Source organism: Sardina pilchardus, chromosome 15 (assembly GCF_963854185.1).
Source record: "Sardina pilchardus chromosome 15, fSarPil1.1, whole genome shotgun sequence".
In the NCBI taxonomy this organism is placed as follows: domain Eukaryota; kingdom Metazoa; phylum Chordata; class Actinopteri; order Clupeiformes; family Clupeidae; genus Sardina; species Sardina pilchardus.
This window is the reverse complement of record NC_085008.1, coordinates 23,638,428-23,666,407: the sequence shown is the minus strand read 5'-3', so window position 1 is coordinate 23,666,407 and position 27,980 is coordinate 23,638,428. Positions and strand designations below refer to the sequence as shown.

Genomic DNA, 27,980 nt, shown 5'->3' with positions numbered 1-27,980 from the left:
GGGAAAAGAAAAAGAAGAAGAAGAAGCAGGAGAGGGGAAAAAACTCAGAAGAGCCTCTGACTTTTTTGGAGATGGATTTACAAAATGTGAAATCATTTCTGTGAAGACTTGGGAACTTTTTTTTTAAGACGACAACCATGACCAACCAGTGAATTGTCATCAAAGGGGAGAGAGAAAGAAGAGAGAGAGAAAAAAACATCAACAAACAACAAACAAACATCAACCTGCCCTGAAGCAACAGTCACACCAGCCTTTGGAACTTGGGAGCTGCTGCTTTGGTCTCCTCTGAAGGAGCGTGCCGTGAGAGACAGGATCTCGCCGTGGTTGAGCCGTGGTTGCGCCGTGGTTTGCGCATCGCTGGTGTGTGTTTTCCGCGCGGCGCTGAACCCCGGGCCGCAGCATGCCTCGTGCCTGTGCAAGGTGCACGCCGGGAGTCTGACCCACCATGTGCACATGGATGCCACCCTCCTCCGCCGCTCCTCTCCCGGCTCGTCCTGACCTCGTCGCTGGCGCTGCCCGCCCGCGGAGGCCACCGGGGCTGCCGCTGCCGCCGGCGCCCACCCTGCCCAGCGCGGCGTCCCTGTGCCTGGCATGCCTCACCCTGCTCCTGGCGGCCGGCTCGGCGGCGGCGGCGGGCGGGGGGTGCCCGACCGGGGCCGGGCAGAACCCCTTGCAGGTGCTGGCCAAGGGCAACAACTGCTCGTGGACTTTAGAGCGCCACACGCGCAGCTACAACCACCTGGAGGGCGACGTGCGTCTGCGACGCCTCTACTCCGCCAACAAGTTCTTCCTCTGCATCGACAAGTCGGGCAAGGTGGACGGCACGCGGCGCAAGAATTACGCTGACAGTGAGTACCCTCGGCTGCGGGCTCGCCCTTTCCCCGCGCGCTCTCTCTCTCTCTCTCTCTCTCTCTCTCACTTTCTCTCTCAAGTGTTATCAGCTAAGGTGTGCAGTCACTATGAGGTATCGCCCTCTTTCTCTTGCCTGATGTGTTTCCTTATCGTTTACGACATGCTTTTTTATCTGGGGAGGTTCACCCAGTTGCAACTCCCCGCCGGTCCCTGTTGCACTCTGTCTGTCTGTTGTGTTGTTGTGGGAAATGAGACGTTGCTAGGTAAGCGATGGAATACCCCTGTGTGTGTGTGGAACTGCTTCTCATGGGAAACCCGGAGAACGTGTTTACGAGAGGGGAAGGATTGAGGAAAGACATTATGCGTCGGCTGGCCAGAGAAAGTCAGAGAGTTCGAGGGGGTAAAGAAGCTTGAGTTACACTGGGGATTAACTTGTCAAAACTGAACTGAAGCCCTCCATTTGTAATGGACAAAACTATCCAAAACACCATTTATGGTCCAGTTGCGTGTACACACTAGGGTGTTAGTGATCACACAGCCAGGCACTCCAGAAACTTAATTTGTACAGTTTGACCATGCTGGCAATACTGTCCTTCTCTCCTCTGAGGAAGGCTGCAACCGACTACCCAATAATTGACTTCACGTGTGTGAGTGTGTGTGTAGGGGGGTGGGGGTGGAGGGTTGGGGTGGCTTCAAAAAACAGGCATCCAGTCCGTCCATCAGTCGACCATCTTGAGATGGCAGGTGCACGAGGCATGCTAAACACAATGCCGGGGGATAAATCACCCTGATGTGCCTGTCAGCAAAGCGATCCCATGCTTTGCAAGAAATCACCACGGTCAGGAATCCGGTGTGACCGTACCTCCCAAAGTGGACCCCCAACTATCTGTCATCGCCACGACTGGCGCAGAAAATCCCAATTTTCTGGGTGAGCACAAAAGCTGAGAAGTCGGAGTGGGGTTGAAAGTCTATTTTGAAGGAGTTTATGCGGAGTGACCGAGTCAGAATGGGACGTCTTGGTCGTGAACTGACGTCCCTGTGGTGGCCTGTGGACTACAAGGGAGAGAATATGAACTATGTGCTTTTGCTGGTGCTTTTTATTCAAACAGAATAATGAGTCAATGTTTTGTTTTTGCTCACAAAAGCTACTGCAAGCACAGCTGTGTCCGCCATCGAGGAAATTTAAACGGTTGTGTGACATTTATTAATCTTGCCGGTGGCTATCATGGACAGTTTATAAAGCCTTTAAAGGTGACACACACACACACACACACACACACACACACACACACACACACACACACACACACACACACACACACACACACACACATGTATGATGTAATTATTGAAGCCAGTGCACAGTCCGGATTTCTGCAGACTTTTATGAACATCACCGAATGGTTCTCCTCAAGCGTGCTCTAGACGGAGGACCCCGCTCACCCCGCTCGGCGTGTGTGTCGTAAAGCGGCATTTTGTAAATCATTCATTCCCATGGTCCCTGTCAGAGCCGCTTAGAGCGCGCCGCGCGGCCGAGTGGGCTGAGAGAGACCAGCCCCCACATGCAATCCGCTTACATGCTTCGCCCACCAGGTTCCTCTCATTTCCTGCCCTTGCAATAATAATAATAATTCCCCTCTTCCTCCTCCTCCTCCTCCTCCTCCTCCCCACCCGGGCGAGCGTCTGTATCTGCGACCCCAGAGATGCTGGTCTGCTCTCGGAGAGGCCATACCTCAAAATTAGGTCTTCATTAGTGCTCGTCTGGCTACCCCTGTGACATGCACGTCCATTTGCCAGCCGGCAGAGAGAGAGAGAGAGCGCATTAGGGAGAGAAATGCCTGGGCTGGACGGCCGTGTTGTTTTTGACCGAGTAAGATAGCGGTGAGGGACCTGGGGCTATTTGTTGTTTTTAATGGTGATTTACGAGCTGCTGTGGCACCCTCTGTCTTTGCCGTTCCTGCTGAGCTCCGTCCCAATCGCACACACGCCCCCCCCCCCCCCCCCCCCCTCTGTCGTGTCTCTGCAGTTTGCGCCTTCGCGCTCGGCCTGCGCCGCTCGTGGCCGCGAACCCCGCGCCGCTAGGTGCTGTCCACCCTGCCCTCGTTGTAGCCCCTGACTGTCTGTCAACACCGCCGCCTCGCTGCCCAAACAGCCCTCGCCTCGCTTCGCCCCGGCCCTCAACCCCCACTCATTTTTTCCAGTCCGTGCTCCCAACCTCTCAGGTGCAAAAACAGTTGGAATTAGTCAACAAGCCTCTCGGCTAATTGAGGTTGGAAAATATTGTATCAATCCCAGTGGGCCGGAGTCTGGAACAGCCCAGGGAAGACGCGGAGGCTAAGGCTCTGATTCAAGGGGCCCAGAATAGAACAAGAGGTGAACGAGGAGGTGAAAGGGAAGGAATGAGTTCAGATGAAGTGGTTGAGCTTGTGATAAGTGAGCAATCTAGCATTATTTTGGCACCTGTGCTGTACTTCTAAGTACTTTTTCACCTCCCTTAATCATTGAATTCTATGACAAATGCAGATGTAAATTCCTCAAGTTATTACTCTCTGTGCTGTGCCATGTTTCGGGCCTTTGAAGTTTTTTTTTCCCCCCTTTCCTTTTTTGTTGTTGTTCAGAAAATTCAAACAGTATTTATCAGATCTGATCAAGCAAAGCATCTGGCAGCCAAGGTAGATAGTCAAATGATGAATCTCGCCCCAACCAGATGGATGAGCAGCGATAACCAAGAGGGAGAACAAGAGAGAGAGTGAGAGAGAGAGAGCGAGAGAGAGAGAGAGAGAGATGAATCACTGGCGCAGGCAGAGGCACGTAACAGGTGTTTTCAAAAATAACACGCAGACGAACGGCTGAGACGAACCGTGAAAAAAAAAAACCCAAAAAACTTTCCCTCGATTCCTCACGAGGACGAGTTAGTTACGCCGCGGCGTCGTGACAGCCGAGAGGGAGCGGCGGTGTAGAGGTCGCGGAGCGAGGTACACGACATATCCTGTTCCAGGTCACAGGTCGTGACCGAGCCAATCGGTGCCGGCAGAGAGAGTCGGGCAGCTGCCGGAGTTGGATCTCACATCAGATGATTACGAGCTGTCGTCGGGGCGGGAGGCGAATCACAACACAACTGCCCCGTCTGTCCCGTCGTCCCCCGGCCTCTGCCCTGGCCTCACCATCGGCCAGCTCCAGTCATGTTGGAAATACATATTCGGTGATTATGCTTGGCCAAAGCTGTTTTCTTTTTCATTTTTCATGTCCCGACTCCTCATGAAATATTGCTGTCAGGCCTGCCAACTCATACGCCTTTTCTCTTTTTTTTCCCCCCTCTTCTCCTTTTTTTTCTTCCTTTTTTTTCTCAACATGTTTGACTATAAATGGACACACTGTTTTGAGTTTTTGGGTGTGTGTGGTTGAAGACATCAAACATTTGACTAGGGGCCAGGCAATGACAACGCGTTCAACCTAAGGAAATAAGGTCATGCGACAATCATAGGCAGACAAGTCACTTGCATTAAAATATGGCTGCTTTTGCTATGTGCCAGGCCCCCTCTCACCCCTTCCCTTACGTTCAGCTGTGTTTACAGGCAGTTGTGTCATGTTGACCAAGTTTCCTTTCCTATTCTGCATCTCCCTTTAGATGTTGGTGGGTTTTTTTTCTGTGCCGTGATTTCATAGGTGTGTTTGGCTTGGACAAGGTCCCATGGGAAGAAAACCTCCCATTCCTGTTGAATATATTGTGGAAATTACTTAATACTGGCCGGACAAAGACGAGCCTGTGCATCAAAGAGCAAATGGGATGTTGTTACAATTTTTGTTGTAGTAGTCAAGTAAGGTCGAACGATGTTTTACGATTGCTGGTGCTAATTCACTCGTTTCAAGTCAAACCTTTACGATACGTATCTACAGACCTCATTTAAGGTCGAATCAAAGATCCCTGATGAGAAGAAAGTGAGGAAGAATTGCCTGACTCAAGTAAATGAGGGCTTGGAACTTCTTCCCGAACTCTATCACTTTTGAAGTGATTTGAAGCTAACCCTGGGTGGGGTCAAAGAGGGACATTACTGCTTTCTGTGGGACACAATAAAGTTAAGAGAGAGAGAGAGAGAGAGAGAGAGAGAGAGAGAGAGAGAGAGAGAGCAGCGGGACTGGTCGTTATCCAGTGGCTCATTAGAACGTCTGTAAGCTCTCCACCAAGACTCTCCCAATCTAAAGGGGCTTCACCGAGCACGTTAGTGCCAAAACTTGGGGAAAATCCCACGAATCCTGCCTTTTAATCCTTCCGAATAAGGACAGCGGCCTTGGCTTTAGTGGGAAATGTTGAAAATCAATCCCTTGCCAGCTGTTCCTGGCATTGAAGAAGGAAAAGGGGAGGGGAGGGTGGGGGGTGGGTGACACACACACCCTGGGAATGTTGGGGATGGGGGTGGGAAGTGTGGCACTACTGTGCTAATTAGCCTTGTAACGACGTAGCTTGATATCATGAATAGTGTGGGGGAAAAAGTGTAGCAATTAGCCACTAACAGCCCCGTCTGGCCCTGGCTTCTTTCTGCGTCGGCAGGGTTCATCAGCAGGTTTATTGAGCCCGCCTGGCTCCCTCAGGCTGTCTCTTTCTCCCTGAATACACAGCTTATTTCAATTCATTACTCAAGAGATCAAGCTAACACTGTCCCAGCTATACAAAAACGTTGCATGTGAGTAAAGAATACTAATTTCGGGTAATGTGTCTATGCGTTCCAACAAAAAAGTAACACGTACACAGAGATACAGACATACTTACACTTACATTCAGGCAAACAGCATACAGTACGTGTCTTGTAATTAGCGATGCAGACTTAGGCTGGTAAAAGTCAGTGACCCGAATGCATGAAGACTGGCAAACCATTTGAGGCCTATGATTCGTGTCATTTGAGGTGGCTTCTCCGTGGCCGCCCTATGAAAACAGCTTGAGATTGAGTGCATGCTGAGCCAAGCACGAACACTCGGAGAAAATGTGCCGCCTGTATCATATTTTTCACACAGTGACAGGCCTTTAGGATGGTTGTTATTGGTGTTATTACAACCTTTTAGTGAAAGACATAAAATACGTATTAATTAGATCAACTGGGATTGGGAACCCCGCTGCAAATATTACTCATGCAACCCCATATGCTGGGCATCATCTGCCAAAGGAAATATCCTCAGCTTGACATTTAACTCTTGCAAGGCAGACGAGACGCTCGCCCCAACGTCTAACAAAGGAGAAAGTAACGGCGGATTTTCCTTTGACTGGCGGCCATTTCAATGGTTGTATTAAGGACGGAGGACACGTGTTGTTAATTAATTTATCCTGTTGTAAAATATGCCAGTGACACGGAGATAGCTTACAGTAAGAAAGAAAAGTATGGGAGGTGATACGACCTGTGTACGACCTGATAAGACTTCAAAGGGTGTCCTTTCCATAATAAACGTCCTCAGGCCAAATGTGCCCCCCCCCCCCAACAGGGATTAAGTAGGCCTGCATTACTGTATGGAAGCAGTGTTGCTTAGGCAACTCAATATTGCTGTCCGCTCACAGACTAGGTGAGGAGGATGAAAATATGACAGCGAACGTGTTTGTTGTTGACCACAACTGAGTTATCATACTGCTTGCCGTTAAAGTACAGTAATAGCAAAATAATTAACTCAATAACTGCCAATCTTATCTTTGTATCTTTTAGTATTTTTCTAAGGAAAGGCAGAGAAGATCTGACTTTAATACAAGGAGTATAGTGCAATGGCTGACCTTGACCTGTTTGTGTCCCCACTCACACTGAATGCTCGTGTCTTCTTAATCTTGAGTCATTATCTATAAAACACCATAAAACGGTTTGTGAAATGTGGTTTTAATCTTCTGTAAGGTTTGTCTGAGCCTTCACGCCCTGATTTGTGTGTGTCAGTGTGAGTGTGACAATAAATGCAAAACAGCTTGCCCTCCTGTTTCCCTAATTCAAAACAATCAGCATAAAGTATGTGAGGAGGCAGTCAGGTAGCCCAATATACAGCATCTCAAAACTAAGTCACCTAGAGCAGTGGTTCCCAAACTTTTCTGGCTTACGGCACCCATAAACATATTTCTCTCCATCCACGGCACCCCTAATTTCTTTTTTACTTTTTACTCTCAACCTCCTTTGTACTATATTTGTACTTCATGCCATTTTCTTTAACCTTGTGATATGTTGGATAGGCCAACACTGCTTTTATCATAGGCATTACTATGATAAGGTGAAGTTAATATCTTTTTTTTGTTTTATTCAAAAGATCTACTCTCATTCAACTCATTTAATTGAACTTTGAATAAATGGTGATCAGGATGTGAAGAGACAACATGATAACCACCTGACCTGAACCCATTTCACTGCAGAGGGCAGTGAATAACCGTGTTTAAAGGGAACGTGATTTAACATAATTAACTATATTTACGACTTCATTCAGTACATCCGTCAGGTCCATGCAATGCGTCGCTACCATGGCAGAATTCTGTTGCATAGCTTTCGTTACGACGCCTTTGATCCGACCTGTCATCGAGGCTGCCGCGTCAGTGCACACACTTAACGCACATATCCAAGCTAAGATTATTGTTCCTCGAGTATTCATCTGTCACCTTGAATATCTCATCTCCGGTAGCATGGTTGGCCAGTTCTTTGCAAAATAAAAAGTTCTCTGTAAATTTGTCCTCATGTTAGCGAGTAGCTGGCAAAGGCCATAGCATAAGTGGACTCGTATTTGAAGCGCAAACTTCCCCAATAGCCGTAGCCATCGTTAGCCCACGTCTCCCTGCAGACCAGGCATACTGGTGTGGGACACGTTACCTCGCCACCCCAAGTGAACCCATACTGGAGGTAGGAGTCGTTATATTGCCTCACTTTTCTCTTTGCCGATTTCGTGTGGTCAGATTACGAGGTCTGTCCCTGTGGAGATGCATGGCGTTCTCTTTAAAAACGTATCCATTGCGCCTATGGAATAACGAACCGAACGAACTGTTGTTGACGTTACGTAGGGCAATAACAATAAGTAGGCTAGCCTACATACAGCACAGTACGACAAACTGTAGCCTATTGTTGTTTGTGCTGCAAATAAGTTTTCAATTGATAGTGCAATAAAATTAATTTTGAAATGGATAATGCTTTTTAAAATGTCATTAAATTATCAAGCCTTAGAGATTCGGGTGCCGCGGCACCCACTTTGAAAACCCCTGACCTAGAGCACAGTTCCTATCACCACATTCACTGCCACAATTCTTTCCAGTATTACGCCTCTTTTATGTCTAACTTAAAAATGTGTGTCTGTACTCTGTGTGTGTGTGTGTGTGTGTGTGTGTGTGTGTGTGTGTGTGTGTGTGTGTGTGTGAATGCATGCCTGACTGTTTGCATACCTGGTGCGTGTCTGTGTGTGTGTCAGTGAATGCATGATTGAGTGTTTGCATACCTGGTGCATGTGTGTGTGTGTGTGTGTATGTCTGTGTGTGTGTGTGTGTGTGTGTGTGTGTGTGTGTGTGTGTGTGTGTGTGTGTGTGTGTGTGTGTGTGTGTGTATGTCTTTGTGTGTGTGTGTGTGTGTGTATGTATTTGTGTGTGTGTGTGTGTGTGTGTGTGTGTGTGTGTGTGTGTGTGTGTATGAGAGAGATTATGCGTGTTCCTGAGATCATCCAGAGACCTGAAAAGGATGATCCGCTGCCTCTGCAGATGGTTAACTAACGAGGGCCAGAACTCCTCCTGGAACGGCCCAACAGCGGCGCACTGTCCTGTCCTGTGTGTGCAGCAGGACACAGCGGCGTAACAGCACATTCCACAGGGCCACATCACCTCCCGCCACCCACCCCTGCTGCTGTTGTGTACACACCTCTGTTGTCCTGCACGCTCTGCGCGTGACCTCGGCGATAATAAAAGCATGTCATAGAGATAGGATAAATCCACTCGCGCCAGATAAGTTAGCGCTTTTCAGTGTCGATCTGAAGGTGAGTCACGGCAGATAGGGAGAGGGGAGGGGGGCGGACGCGGAAGGGTGATGGGTGTGGGGAGCGTGAAACAGCCTCCTGGCAGGAACCCTTGGGCTGGAAAAAAAAAACCCTTGTGGCCCTGCAGCCAACCGTAGCCAGGCATCCCCTAGAGACTAACTTTCTATTTCTTTATTTATTTGAAAGAGAGACAAAACAAAAAAAAGGGCATTCTATATTCACAGGCTACTGCTTCAGCTTTGATGGTGACAGTTGCGGCAGCTCTGCTGCCAGCCTGGATGATGTGGGGGGGGGGGGGGGGGGGACGGCAGCGCGGGGTGGGGTGGTGACGGGTCGGCCAGGGCTTGGGTGTTCTCTGTGAGGGCCGACTGCAGCGTGCCCTCCACCCCCCCCCCCCCCCCCCCCCCCTGCCCCCAGCGGTGGATAGTATTAGGGTCAGGGCCTTTGGCCAGTGGAGCAAGTGACAGCCCTGACAGGCCGCTTGATTTCCCTGTTGTGCAGCCTGTCACCTCCCTGTCTGCCCGTCTCATTTTAATAATGTAAATACAATGGGGGCCAAGGCCGGGGCAGGCCGGCTACTCCGTGTCATATTCACCCACTGGAACCCCGCGTCCGAACTGCCCGACTGGGCACCAAAGCCCTTGCACCAACCAGACCCTCACCACCTTTGCCACCACCACCGCCTGCCCTCCACCCTCTCCACCCCTCCCCTAACCTCACGTGCCAGTGCTGTCCTTCCTCGCTGGCTCTTTGGAAGTCTCGAATGTAAAGGAAATCAGGCGGGGGGGGGGGGGGGGGGGGGTAATTCAATCAAACACTATGCAAGAACGTGTAATAATTTGCATGGTAAATACAAGCTGTGTGTTTCGGGCGCAAGCGTGCGATTCGAGCTGACAGATCCCGCCCAGGTCTCAGATGTGGCCGTGTTTTGAGTTACCGCTGTTTTTCCGACGAGCAAAAACTGAAGATGAAGGTAAGGGTCTGGTAAACAGTCCTTGTTATTTTTCCTCCCCCCCCTCTTTTTGGTTCTGTTTTAAGTCAGTGCTGAGTCTGGGGCACCACAACCAGCTGCAGATGCAGTGACGGCCGCCCGCATGCAAGCTAATGGCCCCCAGGAGTGACCTCACCCGCTGGCCTCTTAGATAGAAAAGCGCAGGAAGCTGCAGAAGCCGTGAGACAGTGAGTCAACGAGCGCGCCGGCGAATCTGCTTGCAACTATCTGTGCCGTTCGGGGCCCTTTGATAGCGTACGTTCTCGCTCTCTCGCTCGTTATTACGGATGTGATGCATGAGTTGGAGGCTCTCCACCCCACCCCTCCCTCCCCTCCCTTGATTAAAAGGAAAAGAAAAAGGCTTTTTCCTCCCGGGTAGGGTTTGGTTTCGGGCCCTTCACTGCCACACAGGCTCCGGCCAGACGACTAGACCGCCACTTCGTTAACCCTTTTCACCTTGCCGCCCCTCCAGAGTGGGCTTGGGGTGGGGAGTTGAGGGGGGGGGGGGGGGGGTCAGCCACTCCAGATCTGAAAGTTTCCCTGAGGCCATCGGGGTGATTGTGGCCTAATTTTCCATGCAAGACCTCGTTAATGGGCTGATTGATGTTCCGTTACACGGTTTGGAGACGAACCTGGTGTTTACAGCCGCCGAGAAACGTACGCCGAGACTAAAGGCAGGGGAGCCCACCCATCATAAACACACACTTCCGGCACCTGATTACCCAGAAGAGGATCACGCTGCCAGTCCTGTTTATCTGTGTTTTTCCCTTCGTCTGGCCCATGGCCGCTGTAACCTGCATTCAAGCAGCTGTGGCTTGGAGGGGTGGTGTGTGTGTGTGTGTGAGTGTGTGTGTGTGGACTTTGTCATGATGAGTCAGTTGTAATTCTCTCGTGCGATAAGATGGCTGTCACCATATGATGCACGGCTCCAGTGGTTTTCCAATGTATCAGCATTTGTAGACCAATGGCAAACGTGTGCCAAATTTAACCCGAGGCCTGTTGACCGTGGAAATACCTCCTTATCTTGAAGTCGTAATTAGTTAATGAAACACTTCCGAATGGTTCCTGCTGTGCTGAGCGGTGGAAATGACACACTTGAATGCAGTGAGTTATAGGAAATACAGTTTCTTGTAAAAAATCTTCAACCTGATGTCTTTTTTTTCATGGCCAGGGAAACATTAACCAACCAAATCAACCAAACAACAGTTATATCTGTTCCGACAGTTCTATCTGTATTCTAGGCCACGTGGTGAGGATGGGTCCTCTCTCCAGTGCTGGGGCTGACCAGGAGAAAATCTCACAGGCCACACAGACGGGTCATTATCCAGACCAAACCCTGGTCTGTGAGTTGCTCGTGAGCCGAGCATTATTCATGAATGACAGAGCCGTCTGTGTCGGTGGGGTTGGGGTGGGGTTGGGGTTGGGGTTCGGTGGGGGGTGTGGAGGTGGTTCGAGTGAGCAGGCAGTCTGTCGGAGTGGGTGGTGGTGGTGGTGGTGGGGGGGTAGCGGTGGGGTGGGGGAGGGCAGCAGGGGCGCCTCGCCGCGCCGGGGCCGAGCGTTTTTGTCCCCGGCTGACCCCGTGCTCTCCAGCGTGGCCCCTGCGCTCCTCACCTGGTCCCTCCGTGCACCGGAGCGTAATGGGATACCTGTCATTTGCTTTAATGGCCTTTGAAGGACCAGGCTAATCCCCTGAGCACTTATTCAGCATCGCATAAAAGAGGGGGGGGGGGGGGGGGGGCTGGTGGCGTGGTGGGGTAGAGAACAGTGTGTGTGTGTGTGTGGGGCGGGGTGGGGTGGTGGGGGGGAGGGTGGGTTTACTAGAATGCTGGGGCCTTGAAACTGTACCAGCTCGGAATTGTGTGCGCGAGAGAATGTTCGGGGCCCGCGCGGAGCCGGAGCCAGAGCCAGAGCGGAGCGAGTGTGAGAATCGTCTTTCACCTGCGCAGCGAACCATTTACAGTCGCCGAGTCGCTTACCCTCCCCGCCCGCCCGCCCGCCCGCCCGCCCGCTCGTCTGTCCACCCCGCCGGCCCTCCCACCACCCACCGACTCCGCCGCTCCATTCAGAAATCAAGGGGGGGGGGGGACATTGGGGGGGCAAATGGAGGGACATTTTCACATCATTGTTTCCAACTTTGGACCGGCGGCCCCCAGTGAAAGAGCTGCCATGGCAGCCAGGGTCCATTTGCACCTTAAAGCCGAGGCCAAGTGAATGGGTCATATACAGCGACATGGTAAAGCGCCGGACCTCAGACGGACGTTTTGCGGGCAGGGGAGGAGACAGGTGTTTTGTATTAAGGGCGGAGAATGTTTATGAGATTGGATGGCGAGCGCTGTGCACACGCTCTTAAAGTTTAGTGAGTAGGACAGTGTCAGAAAGTTGTTTCTCTAAGAGATGATGTTTAAATCACTCAACCATATTTGAGAAATACATAATACAATTGCAAGAAGGAGTTTTGAAAAAAGCTATTTTTCAACTATTTCTCTACAATTCCTCAAGCACAGCTACAGGGTGCTCTTTTGTTGATGAAAAAGTGCCCAACCCCATCCCACATGACACACGACACACCAGGTATCTACTGAAGCCGTCACCTTTTGTTTTCTTGTCCACACGCATACTACTGTAATATACAGTAAGTGAGTCATTGCTATCACTTTTTATTGGTCACCTTTTAAGAGCGATGATTTTGCAATCTAAATTATCGTACGATTTGTTCTGCTATTATCTTGATCTTGAAGAGCGAAGGATGATAGATATCAAAGCGTTAATCAGTACCAGACTATAGCTCCTGAGTCCCGAGTCACCAGCGACCGGGGATGCTATCGGACCCACCACTGTTATGACCACCCCAGGGGTCGCTGGAATGTAGGAACAAAGGCGGAAATCAGGGCAGGCAATGAATTAGCTCGGCCAGGTCCTTTTCTTCCCATTCTCTGGGCGACCATTTGTCTTGTTGTTTCGTCGGGCTGGGCTACTCACTAGAGAAATCGTCTCAGCACACACACACACACACAAACATACGCAAAAAAAAGTCCTGTGCCCTACTTATTTATGATGAAGCACATATAGGCCATTGTTAGTGCCGATACTGGCACCTGTATTCTGTGAGGTGTCGTGAGAGATTGCCTCCTCTGGAATGTCCCTTTGATGCCTGTGGTCCTTCTGAGTATATCAGGTTCGGCTAAATCACTTTTTACTCGGTGGGACAAATGACACCGCTACTAAAAATAACAGCTCTTACCGATTTATTCTAAATCATTGTTGTTATTGTTCTAGAATAGGACAGTGGCAACAAAAAAAATCTCAATTCCAAAATCCACCGCTTGCCTCATTTCAAATAGGAGGTATTTATTCAAGTTTGTTACGTCACAGGTCAAATAGGAGGTATTTATTAGTTTTCATTACATCAGAGGAGAAGTCAAAGGAAAATCATGGCACTGCATTTTTAAACACAAAATACATGTGGCAGTTCAAGAAATGTATCAAGTACTTTGCCTAAGAGGTGCATGTGTGTGTGTGTGTGTGTGTGTGTGTGTGAGAGAGAGAGAGAGAGCGAGTGAGTGAGAAAGAGAGAAAAAAAGAGGAGAGGAGATGGGAAAATGCTCCTCACAGGAGACGTGTCTCGGAGACCTTTTGGGTGAGATGAATAAATCATCCATGCCTTCTGAGGCTTAATAGGTATGATGCATGTCCGGAGACAAGCCTGGAGGCCCACAGCTGTGGCGGGCAGCAGGGGCTAACCTCTCCGTGTCTCTCTCTGGAACACGGGCCCAGCCAGTCACAGGCCTGTTAAACACACCGTAAACTCCAAGGCGAAATGTACCAGCACCAGACACACTCATAAACAAACCGGCCCATCGAAACCGGCTGGCCGCATGGATAACATAACACCACCGAACGGCTTTTCACAATTTAAAATAGAAGCACCTAAACTTCTCTCTTTTTTCGAGGATAGGCCGGAGAAGTGCTCCGTGACCACAGGACGTGGTGGGAGAAGTGTTGAGCCCTTCAGTACAGCTGGAGGACCTTGCAGCTGTAGAGTCCACACGCAGGCAGCACTTCCAGTAAAGGACCAAGTTCTGTCCCAGAAGTGCCACGCTGGTGCCTAATAGAGGATTGGGTTTCACGGCAGCGCTCTGCAAAAAGCTCTAATCTCAGAGGTGGTATCACAATCCTCTGCACATGAATTTGAGAATTATTAATCTTACAGTAAATTCACTCCAGTGGAGCTATTCAGCTCTAGCGTCACACAAAGATTTAATCGTTAAAAGCCATCGGGGCACCTGTTTGTGAGGGCATGTCTGCTAAGTGGGGCTGCGGATATTGGGGTGCTGTCAAAATGATGAGAGAGGGGATATCCAATAGCATAACAGCTTGCTACTCAAAATAGCATTTTTGCTAAGACTGAATAGGCTTTAGAATACGTTATGAAAGTAGAAGTCAGAACAGAAAGTCATATTATGGCATACTTTATAGCCATTCTTATTGAATGGTTACACCTGAACTTGTGACAGTGGCCTTGAACCATGCACATCTTCAACAATTAACCTCGGCAGTAAACAGTTTAGTTGGAAGAGATAATTGAGCTACTGTTGTTTCTAAAGCCGAATTCTGCATTGAACATTTATGTCGTGTCAATTCTGCTTTGTTTTGCTTTTGACGCTAATTGATTCAGCAGCCTGTCTTCTGTGTTCTCTGGTGTTTATCTGAGCTGTAACAAATTAGAGGTGTTGTGGATAGATTTTGTTGACGTAAAATAAAAATGCCTCTGGACCACTCCAGATGGTGTAACTCTTGAGGACATGATAAATAAACAGTGACCCCCCCAATAATACTATGCACTTAACATACTTTGGTTTTCTGTTTAAGCTTTCTCTGTATTTGTTTATTTATATGTCCGGACCCTCTAAAATGTCAACAACAAATACATCAAAAAAACACCTCAACTAACATGCACAAAGGACACAAAAACAGTTCTGAACTTTGAACCTTCTGCTGAATGGCATCAATGCAGTTCTTAAAGCATAAGGCATATATGCACAAGACATTTGGTCATTATTTTGGTATTTATGTGTGATTTTGTAATAACATCTCATTACTACTGCTAAACAAAATTACTGGCTTAAAGTAAAATTTGCAAATCTATCTCCCAGCTTGAAGTCACAAACAATCTGAGAGCTCATCACTGAAACGATTTTTTGATTGGACCGAGCCACAATAGAAACTAAAGTTAACTAACTCGAGGTTAAGCTCTCCCTCCTTCCATCTAATCTTCCCATTTCACCCTCAGGCTTCTCACAAAAGACGGGGTCCTGAGGGGTCTAAAAGCCCTACATTTTTTTTTATAAGAAAGCAATTAGAAAGGGCCAAGAGGGGGCCATTGTCCGATTCTCTCTTTTTTAACCTTTGAAAGGCTCGAGCTCTGATGAGGCGGCCATCACAAAGTCACTGCGGCCATCGATTTGTTGATTATATTAACTTGGGAGGTCAGCGGGAGAGCCGAGTACTTCAGATAAAAACTTTCATTGTCTCTAATGGCTTTGATTTTTCTTTTTTTGTTGTTGTTGATCAAAATTATTTAGTAAAATAAAAATAATATTGTCTAATGATAATTGTATAAAGATACAGCTGATAAGCCACAGCAAAATCAAAGTACAAATCAAAGTATAAATCACTAGTACATAAAAGATGCTCACGGATATTGTGTGCGGCATTTGAAATAGTCCAAACGCACTTGGCCATTAGTTTGAATGCCACTTTCTCGAGGCGTGGTGATGGGTAACCCAGGAAACAGGCCACACAAAGCAACCTGAAACAGTTGTTCCCAAACCAGCATCAAGGTGTTCAAAGTGGTCGTGACTGATGTCGCCATTGTCTCCAACCTCTACCTACACACGCACACACACACACACACACACACACACACAGGCCTATGCTCTCGTCTGGAGAGCTTCGTGGAGGTCAGATCAGATCAAAGGTGCTGGTCACAGCCATTAGGCCTAGCAGTGAAAAACCGACATGAAAAGCTTGTGTTTTGAAAGAAGAAGGAAAGAAGAGGGGGGAAAAAAAACAACAGGGCCCTCTCCATTTAAAAGCAAAGCAAACTGTGAAATAATTGAAAAGGTATGTCAATCAAGAGCAGCCGCCCCGCTGGAACCCTCCCGATTCCCAGGCTCCCTCCCGGCAGAGCAGCGGGCCGTGGAGGACTACTGGAGGGGCCAGCGAGAGAAAGGGAAAAGAGAAAGACTAGGGGGGAAAGAGCTGCAGAAATCTTTGCTTCTTCCCTCTTTCACTCCACTCTCCCCTTTTCCCTTCTTTTAATTGTGGTGGGAGGGACCTTTTTTTTTTTTTTTTTTTGGAGGTGGAGGGGGTGGGTGCTGCTGGGGTGAGAGGGGGTGAGGTTGGGGTTGTGGGGTTGTACTGGGAAGCTTTGGTTTGGGGGGTGGGGGGGTCAACAAAAAGCCTAGTCATTAAGAAGACCCCTGTCTCCATCTACTACTCAGGTGTGTAACAAAGACTTATTGGGAACAGAGGGGCGGTTTGAAGGCAACATCATTTTATGACCCCCCCCCCCCCCCCCCCCCCCATCCCCTCTACCCCCATCTCCATCCTACATCCCCACCATCCTCCTCTATCCTCCCCTTATTACTAGCACGAAGTAGCCTTACTCTCTCTCTCTCTCTCTCTCTCTCTCTCTCTCTCTCTCTCTCTCTCTCCCCTTCTCCTTTAACCATAATTTTGACAAAGGGAACCCCATGAGGGTTCTCCTTTCTCTCTCCTTCCTTTTTTTTTTGCTTTTTTTTGTGTGCTTTTTTTCCAAGGTCAGAAAAGGCTGAATGATCTGACGATGGGCTCACTTCCAAAAAGCAGAGAAGAAAGAGAAAGAGAAAGAGTATAAAGACTAGGCAAAGGGCTTGTTCGTTGCTTTTAAAAAAAAAAAAAATCCCATAGAAGATGGAAAAATGGTCAGTCCACACTTGAGTAGGTGCGCATAGAGAAGGATTTGCTTGTAATAGCAGCGTCGGCTTATTGACAGCTTTGGCCAAAACATGTCAAAGGTTAACAGATTTCGCCTGCAGGGGTGAAGGAGAGAAAAACTCACTCTATTCAGAATCTCTCTCAAACCTGAAAGGAGATGAAAAAAAAGCCTTTGAATTATTGTGTCAGTAAGCTGCGAAATATCGGTTAAGTTGCCATTTCATTCCTTTAACAGTGCACCACACAGCAAACTAATAGCCTAACATATCATAGCAGAATTGTATTAAAAATGTATAATATTTCAATATATTTCCCTGGCTATTTTCTTCACTATCAAGAACAATTCAGGTGATACAGCAATGCAGTTTAACCTGCGTCCCTTTGCAAGTGCAAAAATTGAGGCTATGCATGTGTGAAGTCCAGCCCAAGCACTACCAGGGGCCCTCAAGTGGTGTGACCTGAGGATTTCAGCATGTAAGGTCAGATAGTTATACTTAATACCTTGAATACCACAGTCGTCACTGGGCTTTCAGCACAATAGAGCACATTTTCAAAGGGGGACTAAGATTAATATGGGCCTAACCCGCTTTTGTTGGTGTTTTCTCAAGCATCACGGGCCTGAGCCCTTTTCTCCAAACAAGGCAAAATCCCCACCTCATCCATCCCCTTAGATCTTTTTCCCCTCTCCGGGAAGCCATGTTGTCATGTATAGATGTTTCATTAAAAGGAGTCGAACCCATTAGTCCATTGTCATGGCTGTTTTATGTTTCACAGAAGAATTGGGCATATACCCTACAACATACTCAGTTTTCAGCAAACTAAAGTGATACCCTCGCAGGAAAAAAACACTTTTTTTTTTCTTCTCACCTCTTTTCAAGAGCCCTTTTTCTAGTGCATCACTGAATGCTTTCATCTTCACTTGGCTGTTTAGGACCCTAAAAGGCCTCCCTTTTTAACCACTTGACACTTGCGTGACTGATTTTACCCTGATGGCTAATCCATAATACCTGGCATCAACTGGCACCCAAGATTGCAGAGAGAATTCCTTAACTTCTGAGTGTGTTTTATTTATTTACTTTATTTTGCAGATGCCAGCCAACATGATTTACAAAGGCACCTCATCTCCTGCTGCTTTTTAACACAGTCTCCCAGTCTGAGAGGGACACGTATAGTCACGCGTGGCTGCTCTGCAGTTCCCTGCGCCCCGGGGCTACCGGGGAGAGAGGTCGTTAGTTAGCAGCGGTAGCAGCACAGCAGCAGCAGTAGTGGCGGCAGTGACACTTTCAGGCACCAGCAGTTTTCATTTGACGGGACAGATCCCGTTAAACATTACGCAAGCCCCGTGGAGTCGGCAGCAGCCTGGGCTTAATTGCTGATGAGGTGCTCGCACGCTCCCACCACGTGCACAAATACCCCCCCCCCCCCCCCCCCCCGCCACCCCACCACCACCACCACTATCCCCTCCACAGATGTTTGTAAACACGACAGGCAAATTGTATGTTTGTGTCCAAAGTGACGAGGTGCAGGGACATAGGACATGGTGGTGTAGGCTACTGGAGCTTAGTGTCGTCTGTGCAGCTGCCGTCGTTTGATGGGGGGGGGGGGGGTCACTTCGCTCGGCTGTGCGTGTCAGAGAAGAAAGAGGCGCAGAGAGTGCCGTGTTTATTTACCCTCTGTATCTTTTTCCCCTTCTTTCTTTCTTCCTCTCTTTCTTCCTCTCACCCCCCCTCTCTCTCTCTCTCTCTCTCTCTGTGTCTGAGAGGGGTGACCTCACCTGACAAGCATGGGGGAGAAGACCGCTTGCTTCTGTTGTGCGTCCGGCGAGTGAAAGAGGCAGCTGAGCGCTACGGGCCTGTGTGCTGGCATTAACGTGCGGATGAGGGCAGTCTACAGATTAGTCCACAGATCACTCTGCAGTGCCCACATCCCATTGCGACCAGCACCAACCACACCCCACTAACAAGCTGCAGTCCTTTTGAAATTTAATCCGTTGTATTGACTGGAAATGTAGCCACTTGTGTATCCCCCTCGCCAGTGAGTCAAGGTGATGGTGTTCTCGAGCTGGCAAAGGGCCTTTGCAACTCACTGGCATGACTTTTAACATATTTATTAACTGCGGCCACCGTTGCCAAGCAAATGTTGTTTTTAGATTTTCCTTGGGTCCTTTTTAAAAACAGTCTGGTCTCGAGTAAACACAGCCGAGCTGCGAGCTGCGAGCTGTGAGCTGCGCGGTGAGGCGAGGCTTGCACCTGCTCTGCCCCCGGTGCGAGCGTTTATTTTTCATCTCCGAGCGAGTCTATCCGGAGTCCCGGCGCGGGAGTGGAAAGTCGGCCGGCCGGCGCTGGCTCAGGTGCTGGAGCTGCCTGGCTGCTCCGTGGGGGTTGGCGGGAGGGGAGGGTTGGGCTGCGGCCGGCCCTGAGCGAGCGAGCCGGGTCTCGTGTTTGTGGCTTCTGGTTCATTTCCCTACTGACTCTGGGTCAACAGCTCATTCAGCACCTCCATGTGTTGGTGTATGCTCAGTGCCTGTCCAAAGGCAATAGCCCAGTTGTTAGCACTGCTCCTACTTTTTGGGCTATTTAGAAGGGTATCTGAGTGAGAGGCAGAGAGAGAGAGAGAGAGAGAGAGAGAGAGAGAGAGAGAGAGAGAGAAAGAGAGAGCAAGTGAGAGAAAGAAGCAAGACAGAAAGAGAAGGAGAGCTGTTCCACCGCATAGTCTTCCTTTAAAGTGGATCTCTGTGGGTGTATGGAACAACATGCCTCGAGATCAGATAGTGCCTCATATCAGGGTGTCTTTGAAGGCGAGACTGACTGAACGTAAAGTCAGGCGCAAGTTATCTAAGAGAGCTTCACGTCCAGCAATTAGCTTCTATTCAAACTCTTATGGGGTGGAGCACACCAGGTCCTCTCTAAAAACAGTTTTGTCTGTCATCTTCACAATACGTCTGGTTCCCTCTGTGTAGACTAAAGCCAGCTCAAGAAGACCACACCAAAGAGAATTTGTCCCCAATCACTGTCCACAAGCCACCCTTATTTCTCTATGCCACCGCCACTTCTTTCAAGGGCCTGAACTGAGCACAAAGTGCGCTGTGGTGGCTATCAACCTGCTTTATCTCGACAGCAAAACAAGATGGAGGCTCATCTGGGCAGACTGTCAGGTGTGGAATGATTCCACTTTGGTAGCCAGCCTCTGCTGCTCTGCAGACTGGAACTTTCTGTGGCTGGGTTCTCCTCTTTTGCATAATGCATTTTCCTTTCTAGATGGCAGAGCGCTAGTCTGGTGCATGGACGGATGCACTCCAACAAAAAACACAAGGCAGCATGGGCCATTTGCATCCCAAAGCATGGGCAACTAACATGAGGGAAAGACAAAGACATTCATGATGTTATAATAGTGTGTCTCCGCAGGATTTACCGTTTCGGTGTTGTTTCACCCCCCCATTAAATTGACTGGACGATGATTTGCTGTGGGTTTTATAGAGCAGACTGTCCTTTGCAATGACCCGAATGTTTGTTCTGTAGATTCCTTCTTCCTCCTGTATTTCACCTTGGGGAATCACTAAACACTGTCGTGCATACCCTCTTTTCCTTGTCTTGGGGAGTACAAAATACACATCTCCAGGGTCTACGGATGCCTGGTTTCCTAATCGGTAATGATAGAGTGGTTTTTGATGGGGAAACTCCACTCGTCCACCACTCTAACAGAGATTTCTCTTCTGTCTTTTTTTCCAGGCCTGATGGAAATCCGATCTGTCAGTGTGGGAGTTGTCGCCATCAAATCTGTCAGCACTGGGCTGTACTTAGCCATGACCAAAAAGGGCTCCCTCTTTGGATCGGTAGGTGCATTTCCAGACCTTATTAAGACATTTACTGACATGACATTATTAAGAAATATTTTACAAGTGTCATCCATCCTACATGCAGAATAATCCCATCTGCACCTGTTCTTTTTAACTATACGGTCCCTGGGAGCATTTTGCCTCAGGAACAGATCTAGTTGTAACCCAAGGTGCGTCAACCACACCTGAGCCAGATTAGGGCCTGGACTGTACTCAAGTCAGATATACCCTGGGGGTACACACAAACACAAACACACACACACACACACACACACACACACACACACACACACACACAGACAGACAGACAGACAGACAGACAGACAGACAGACAGACAGACACACACACACACACACACACACACACACACACACACACACACACACACACACACACACACAATAACAGGGATCTTCAGCATTCCTCTTTTCATAAATCTCACTGAAAGCAGTGCTAGCCAGTGATTTGCTACTTTTGCCATCTAGGCCTATGTCGTGCCCATATGCTAGTTTTGGTATCATTTACTAATTCATTTGGATAATATGGTCATGTGAAGGGCAGCTGTTCCAACAAAGAATGTTTGAAAAGTTTTAGCAACATGATGTTGCCATGGATATCTCCAAAAAACACTAGTTATGCCACTTCAGCACCTTTTATCTTATCGGCTTATCATGTTTCAGTCTGTTGCTAACGTCATGTGTTTTTATCATTCAACTGGCACTTAGGATGCGTAGTATAAGTCAGGGGCCAGTGGAAAACCGGGTTCAACTTGGTGTCATTTGTCTATTGAAATCCTATGGGGTAGCTCTGTCCATTTATTTTACTGTTTATGCTATTAGCTTTAAAAAAATAAATAAAAAACTATATTAAACACCTTTTATCTTATTGGTATCTTATCTTAGTGTAAGGTTCACTACTGCTTCTTTGTGGTAACATTAAAGCTCACAATATTAAATACATTCAAAACAGTTGTTGTTGTTACAGTTTTGCATGCTACCTGTCAATAGCAGCTAGCCACTAGCCCTAGTATGAACAACACATTTTCGCAGCTTGATCTCATATTAGCAGTCTGTTTACTGTACCTACTGCGATAAGATGGGTGACAACTAGGGCAGCATGGTATTCCCTACCTGAGGGAAGATAAGGGCAAGTTCTTCTAGTGTCTCCTTCTGAATCACGCCTTGATGAGAGTGCACCTGAGGAGCCCCCATTCGCTGATCGTATCTTAAGGAGGGCAGTGCGATAGCTTCCTGATAATAATCATCTGCGATGGAAGCTAAACCACAGCTTACTGTAGCCACATCATCTGTTCAATTCATCCATTCTCCCCGATAAGAAGAGTGAATCACCAACAGTAAAAGCAGACTTGAAGGCAATTTGTAGGAACTAGGTAGTTTTGCAGTCTCCGAGGACAAGCATTATACAACTAGGCTACCTGACTGCTCCAGCAGCACAGAGGTTGGGTGAAAAGGCAGCATTTGAAATGGTTGAAACAGCAGTAGGCCTAGGGAAGAGACTCATATTAAAAACAAGTCTGGACAATTCATAAAGCCGATCTTTAGAAAGTCTATACAATAACTGAAATAAATTATGTAGTAATATGGAATAAATTTGTACGTGCCTGCCTTGAATGCTGAAGTGTCCCTTTAGAATGGAATTCATGCATGTGAACTCTTAACCACATATTTATCATATTATGCAAGTATAGTGAATAACAAGAGTGATTCCTGTCATTAAGAGATTTTTCCATATGGGGAAGCATAGATAGAATGTGCTGTGGTCCGGGCCAGGCCCAGATACGGCTCGGTGTCAGCGCGTTATCAGGGAGGTCATCAGGGCCCTTTATGGCACTGCTTGTCATTACTCCATGTGAACACACTTGGAATAGGATCCCATGTAGAGGGGTCACATCCGGAGCACTTGTATCTCTGAGCCCATCTCTGACCTTTGACCCGACTCGTTGAGGCAGGTCAGGACAGATTGTCCCAAAAGGCCCTGCACTCGCTGCCCCCGTGTAACCTCTCTGTCTCTCTTTTCTTTCTTTCTTTCTTTCTTTCTTTCTCCATCTCTTTCGTCCTTTTCTTCTGTTTTCTTTTCTTTTCTCAGCCGCGGTACAACCCCAGCTGCAAATTCAAGGAGCGGATCGAGGAGAACGGCTACAACACGTACGCCTCGCTGCGCTGGCGGCACGGCGGCCGACAGATGTTCGTGTCGCTCAACGGCCGCGGAAAGCCCCGCCGGGGACACAGAGCCCGCAGGCGGCACCCCTCCACCCACTTCCTACCCATGATGCCTACGTAATTGCCCCCACTTACCCGGCCCCCCCAGCCTCCGAAGTGGCTCCTCCCATCCCTCTCATATTAGTGTTGTCATCATCATTGCTGTTGATACTCTTATTATTATTATTATTATTATATATTTGTTATGCTATTATGATGTTACTGTTGTAAGCCCTCTCCCCTTGTATGTACATTTGTTGGGGCTTTGTGTTTGTTTGTTTGTTTGTTTTTGTTTGTTTTTATCATATTATGCTTAGTGTGGCCACAGTGGAGTTACCTTTAAGTTATTCTCCCTCTGCCCCTGTGTATGCCTTAGGTTTTAAAGTAAGGCTGCTAAAACATGTATAAAACACAGTTTACTTGTAAATATTATGATGTCCATCCCTATCACTCTTCTGAGTAGAAAGTCTGTTCAAGTCCAACATGATCTTAAATGTATAAGCTGGACTGGATGTTCAAGTTGGATTCTCTGAAGAGGCTGATCATCTGATTTGAGACGGTGACTTTGGACTGCATTTGTGGACAATGGGATCTTACTCTCTCCAGATAAAAGTGGATGGACATACATACAGTATATACTGTTTCACTCGCTTCACTACTGAGAAACTCTGGCAGAGACAGTGCATCGGTGTGTGTGTGTGTGTGTGTGTGTGTGTGTGTGTGTGTGTGTGTGCGTGCGCGCGCGCATGTTTGTGTGTGTGTGTGTGTGTGTTTGAGTGAAGCCGTGATCCCTGTTAAGTGCAGACTCATGCGATGAGATTCATCTCTGATTAGATAACTATGCTGGGAGTTCCTCTCGCGTTTTTATGCCTCGGCAGGAGATCCCTTTTTTACGCCTTTCATGGAGCAGAGATAGGTTTTGTTTACTGCTGGTCCAAGTGTCTGCCCCCTTCGCAAGGTGAACAAACATAGTAAAACAAACTGGCCCCGGGGCGAGTCTGGACAAGCTCACGTCAGTGGACTCCCCTGGGTCTTAGCCCTGATGGGCACTCGGCGCAGGTAGAAGCTCCGTGGTTGTCTGGCAACCATCACCCTGAAAATGGCTCTGGACTGAAATCCCTATGTATCTAATGGGGCCTTTGGTTTCTGAAGCGCAAAAAAGGAAATGAATTGACCCTTTCATACTATTTCATGTGTAGACTGTACTTCTTACTCCCTTACACCACACTAACATGTCTCCACCAATCTGTTGCAAATAGAACGTCTAATATATTTAATTATTTCGAAACTCTGTGTTGAAAGTGAGGCTCCATCTCTTCTCCCCTTTGTGTTTTGCTGAAGTTCATGTCCGTTTCTTGGTCGACCGTCATGTATTGCCTGCCTACTCCATCGCCTGCAATCAAGGACGTGATCATGGAACACTGTTTAATAAGCATATTCCTTTACTGCAGAGGAGCATTTGTGTGTGTCTGTCTTGTTCAGCCTGGTAAAACTGAATTCAAATAAACACTAAAATGATCAAACATGTACAAGAAGTGTGATCTATCATAATAGCTCTGTCATAATCTGTGTTAATGATGATGATGTTGATGATGAGGATGATGATGATGATGACTACAATAGTGATGCTGGTGGTCTTTAAAGAAATTATACTCTTGAAAAGAAAAAGTAACACTCAGGAAAATCTATTCATATTCAAGTTCATCTGTCCAAGTTCAAGTTCTACCTGATACATACAGTACATTTGTAATCTACATACATCATGCTTCAAAGACTGTGTACTATCAGCACTCTCCTAACTGAATGTAGCTGTATGATATGTTCATCAGGTCTTGAGTGTAGCTGACCGTAGAGGCACGTGGCTTCTCTCACTCCCACATGTTAGAGGAACACAGATGGCAGGTGCTCGCATCGGAATGATTGGAAACATATTGAGGCCCAGGCAGGGACTTCATGCTGCTTGATGGACCCATAGGAGAAGTGACATCATGCTGCTTGATGGAACTGTAGTGGGCCTATACCTGTAAAACGGGGCTGCAAAACATGTGAGAGGAATTCAAGATTACATTTGGCCTCATCAATCTTTCTTGTCAACACATTATATTTTGCTCACAAGCCAAGCTAAAACCACAAAGCATGTCCTGCGGCCACAATTTCAATAGTTTGTTGCTGAGTTTCTGATAAGTAGACGAATGTAAACAACAATGAGTACAATTTCATATGAAATTCAGTATGGCAATGGCCACCAAAGGTATGTCAACACCCCAACATGTGAAGCCTCCATAGTAAATCCTATTTTCTGCCTGTTCCCTTGTGAGCGGTGCCTGATCGTCAACCAGTCTGTATCTCCCTCTCTCTCCCTCCACTGCCCCCCCCCCCCCCCCCCCTCATAACAGTCCAGGAATTCCATGCTCCTTTTTCCCCCCTCTCTTGGCTTTAAGGTGAGGCTGTCTGTTTATGCCAGCCCGCTGTTCGACAAGCGGCGAAACCGTACAGGAGCCTGTAATTATCATTGTTTCTGTACTGTCCTGTCAGAGTGCTCGCCAGCGAGACAAGAGTGATCCCTTGGCAGTGCCGTGGGCCGCCAGATCAAAGCCCGCGGCCTTTGATCACGAGCAAACCCCAAAAACGTTATGGAAAATCAAGGTGGGGAGAGCGCTCTTCAAAGAACCACGCAAACTGGGGCCTGCCTTCAGACTTTTTTTGCTGGGCCATCTTCTGCGTCTCTCCTCTCCTCCCTCCACTGTGTCACAGTCTAATGTTGCGTGCAGGTGTTTCCTCTTAAAAGTCTGTCAGGAGGTAAAGGACGACGTGCGCTTATTTGAAGCCGCTGTGCCTAGAGTGGCGCGTCTAAAGAGATACTGAAGTGTTTTGGCTTATGGTGATGCTCGCTGTGTGGCTTGGCAAACAACTAGCTACCCTTAAGCCGAACAATCACATAAGCAGATGGCTGTGGTCACAGTTGTGGTCGCGTTACCGCCAAAAAGCTTAAAATTCCAATCTCGGGAAAAACTACTCGGGTCTTATGAGGGACAGATGTTAATTTTCTATCTTCAAAACAATTAGCGAGACGAGAGAATGACGCGCTGCTCAGAAGCATGGGGTCAGTCAGTCAGCATACAGTAATACGCAACTTCAAATGGCACATTAGCATTCAGATAAGAGTCATCCGCGCTGTGACGAGAACACACCACACATACTGCAGGAATGTAGTGCACTAATGTCTACAGAAGAGCTGTTCGGCCACTGCTACAGTCTCACCAAAGGCCGGCAACCACAAACAATGACCCTTGGGGAAGAAAACGTAGGGCCAAATAAAATACTCGTTTGCTCATCATATTCAGATCTACAGGTGGTATATGCGAGAGAGAACGACAGAGAGAGAGAGAGAGACGAGAGAGAGTGAAGGAGAGGGAGAGAAAGAGAATGAGAGAGAGGGAAGAGAAAGCATGCGATTCCAGCGACCGCAGAGCTCAATAAAATGATTGTGGCCTCCGAGACTAATTGTGGTGGCTCTGCGTCTCCCCGCGGAGTGAAGCGTGGAGCCGCACGGCGCTTTGAGGGGGTCCAGTGTGCTCCTGCTCTGCGGCCTCCTCAGCCGGAGTGGCCTTGAAAGACCGCGGGACCACCGGAGATCAATAGCAGAGCCCTTCAGTCTTTCACTGGCCTTCTAATCCCTCTCATTTGTCTGCCATTTGTTCGGGGCCATTCACAACTCTCTGAATTTGGGATTAGGCTTGTTTTGTTACAAAAACAGCCCGAGTTGTTATGGTGAATAGGCCAAGGAGCAAACTGTGTGCGTGCCTATATGTACGTGTGTGTGTGTGTGTGTGTGTGTGTGTGTATGTGTGTGCCTCTCTCTGTGTGTGTGTGTGTGTGTGTGTGTGTGTGTGTGTGTGTGTGTGTGTGTGTGTGTGTGTGTGTGTGTGTGTGTGTGCGTGTGTGTGTGTGTGTGTGTGTGTGTATGTGTGTGTGTACACATGTGTGTGTTTATGTGCGTGTGTATGTATGTGTGTGTGTGTGTGTGTGTGTGTGTGCGCAATTGTGTGTGTGTGTGTGTGTGTGTGTGTGTGTGTGTGAGAGATAGTGTGTGTGAATGTGTGTGTGTGTCACCCCATTATTATTTCTTTCTTTTTTCTAATACATTTATTTGAAGGACATTAATCCATGGGTATGATTTTGTGGAACATAATGCCAGAGGCTGACTGTTAATGGCTTTCATGTTCTTCATGTCCTAGAGCAAGTTTTTCTTAGAGACATTCTGCCCTCGTCCCAGGAAAAGCAACTGGTTTCCTCAGTTGTTTTCAGTTTAGGACAAATATGTTAATAATCAAGCAGTCCTCAGATATGTAGTTAGTTAACCAGCAAGTATTTATTTTGAACTTTTCCAGTAAGATGAACACACGCTGCATGCTAGCTCTTGGAATCCATCTCTGAAAATCTGAAATATTTTCCGCCTCATAGAACTCAAAATGGTGGCAGTTAAAATGAGTTAAGTTCCATAACTTTCAGAAAAAAACCCTTTTCCAATCGGGCAAATTCCCCCCCCCCCCCCCCTCTCTCTCTCCTCTCCCCATCTCTTCATCTCGATCTTGCTCTTCATCTCTCCATTTCTCTATCTCTCTGTTCTCCAACTCTTTCTCTCTCTCTCTCCCTCCGTCTCTCGCTGCCCTGTCCAGCTCTCCCCGTGTGAGTTGGCAGTGGGGAGCAGATCTATCAGAGTGGCCCCTCTCATCACAGGTTGGATTATGGCCTCCCCGTCTGAAGCCACTGGACGGACATGAGACAGGTACCCCTGAGTGGCACACGCCCACCCCACCCCTGCCACTGCCACCGCCACCGACCCTCGACGCCTGTCCGTGCCACGGGCCCGAGGTATGCGGCCGCTCCGCTCTGGCCCGCCGGGACGCGTCCAGCCTCGGCCGCACTTGGCATTCCCCGGATGCCTGCGGGCAAGTCAAACACTGTAAGATGGGCTGGGACAGGGGCTCGGGGTGGGTTTGGGGTTGGAGGGTGGAGGGGGTGTTTGATGGGGTGGGGGTGGTGGTGGTGGTGGTGGTAGAGTGGTGGGGTGGCTGCCACTCTCTGCCAGAGACTTGGGCCAACTGAAGCAGGCTGTAGTTTGGCCCAGGGCCCAGTCAA

General features: G+C 48.2%; 1 protein-coding gene across 1 annotated transcript; it reads left to right on the top strand.

The window, feature by feature from the left end:
- fgf22 (fibroblast growth factor 22) lies at positions 1-24,321 on the top strand. The gene is made up of 3 exons (XM_062556179.1): positions 1-848; positions 20,512-20,615; positions 22,726-24,321. Exons 1-3 carry the CDS (start codon positions 446-448, stop codon positions 22,918-22,920), a joined length of 702 nt encoding a protein of 233 aa, XP_062412163.1. The 5' UTR covers positions 1-445; the 3' UTR covers positions 22,921-24,321.
- The last annotated feature ends 3,659 nt before the right edge of the window (positions 24,322-27,980 follow it).

Excerpts from the sequence above, each read along its gene's own strand:
- fgf22 (XM_062556179.1), top strand. The coding sequence starts at position 446 with ATGTGCACATGGATGCCACCCTCCTCCGCCGCTCCTCTCCCGGCTCGT. Across the intron at positions 849-20,511 it reads GCGCAAGAATTACGCTGACA|GCCTGATGGAAATCCGATCT; the intron begins GTGAGTACCCTC and ends CTTTTTTTCCAG. Across the intron at positions 20,616-22,725 it reads AGGGCTCCCTCTTTGGATCG|CCGCGGTACAACCCCAGCTG; the intron begins GTAGGTGCATTT and ends TTCTTTTCTCAG.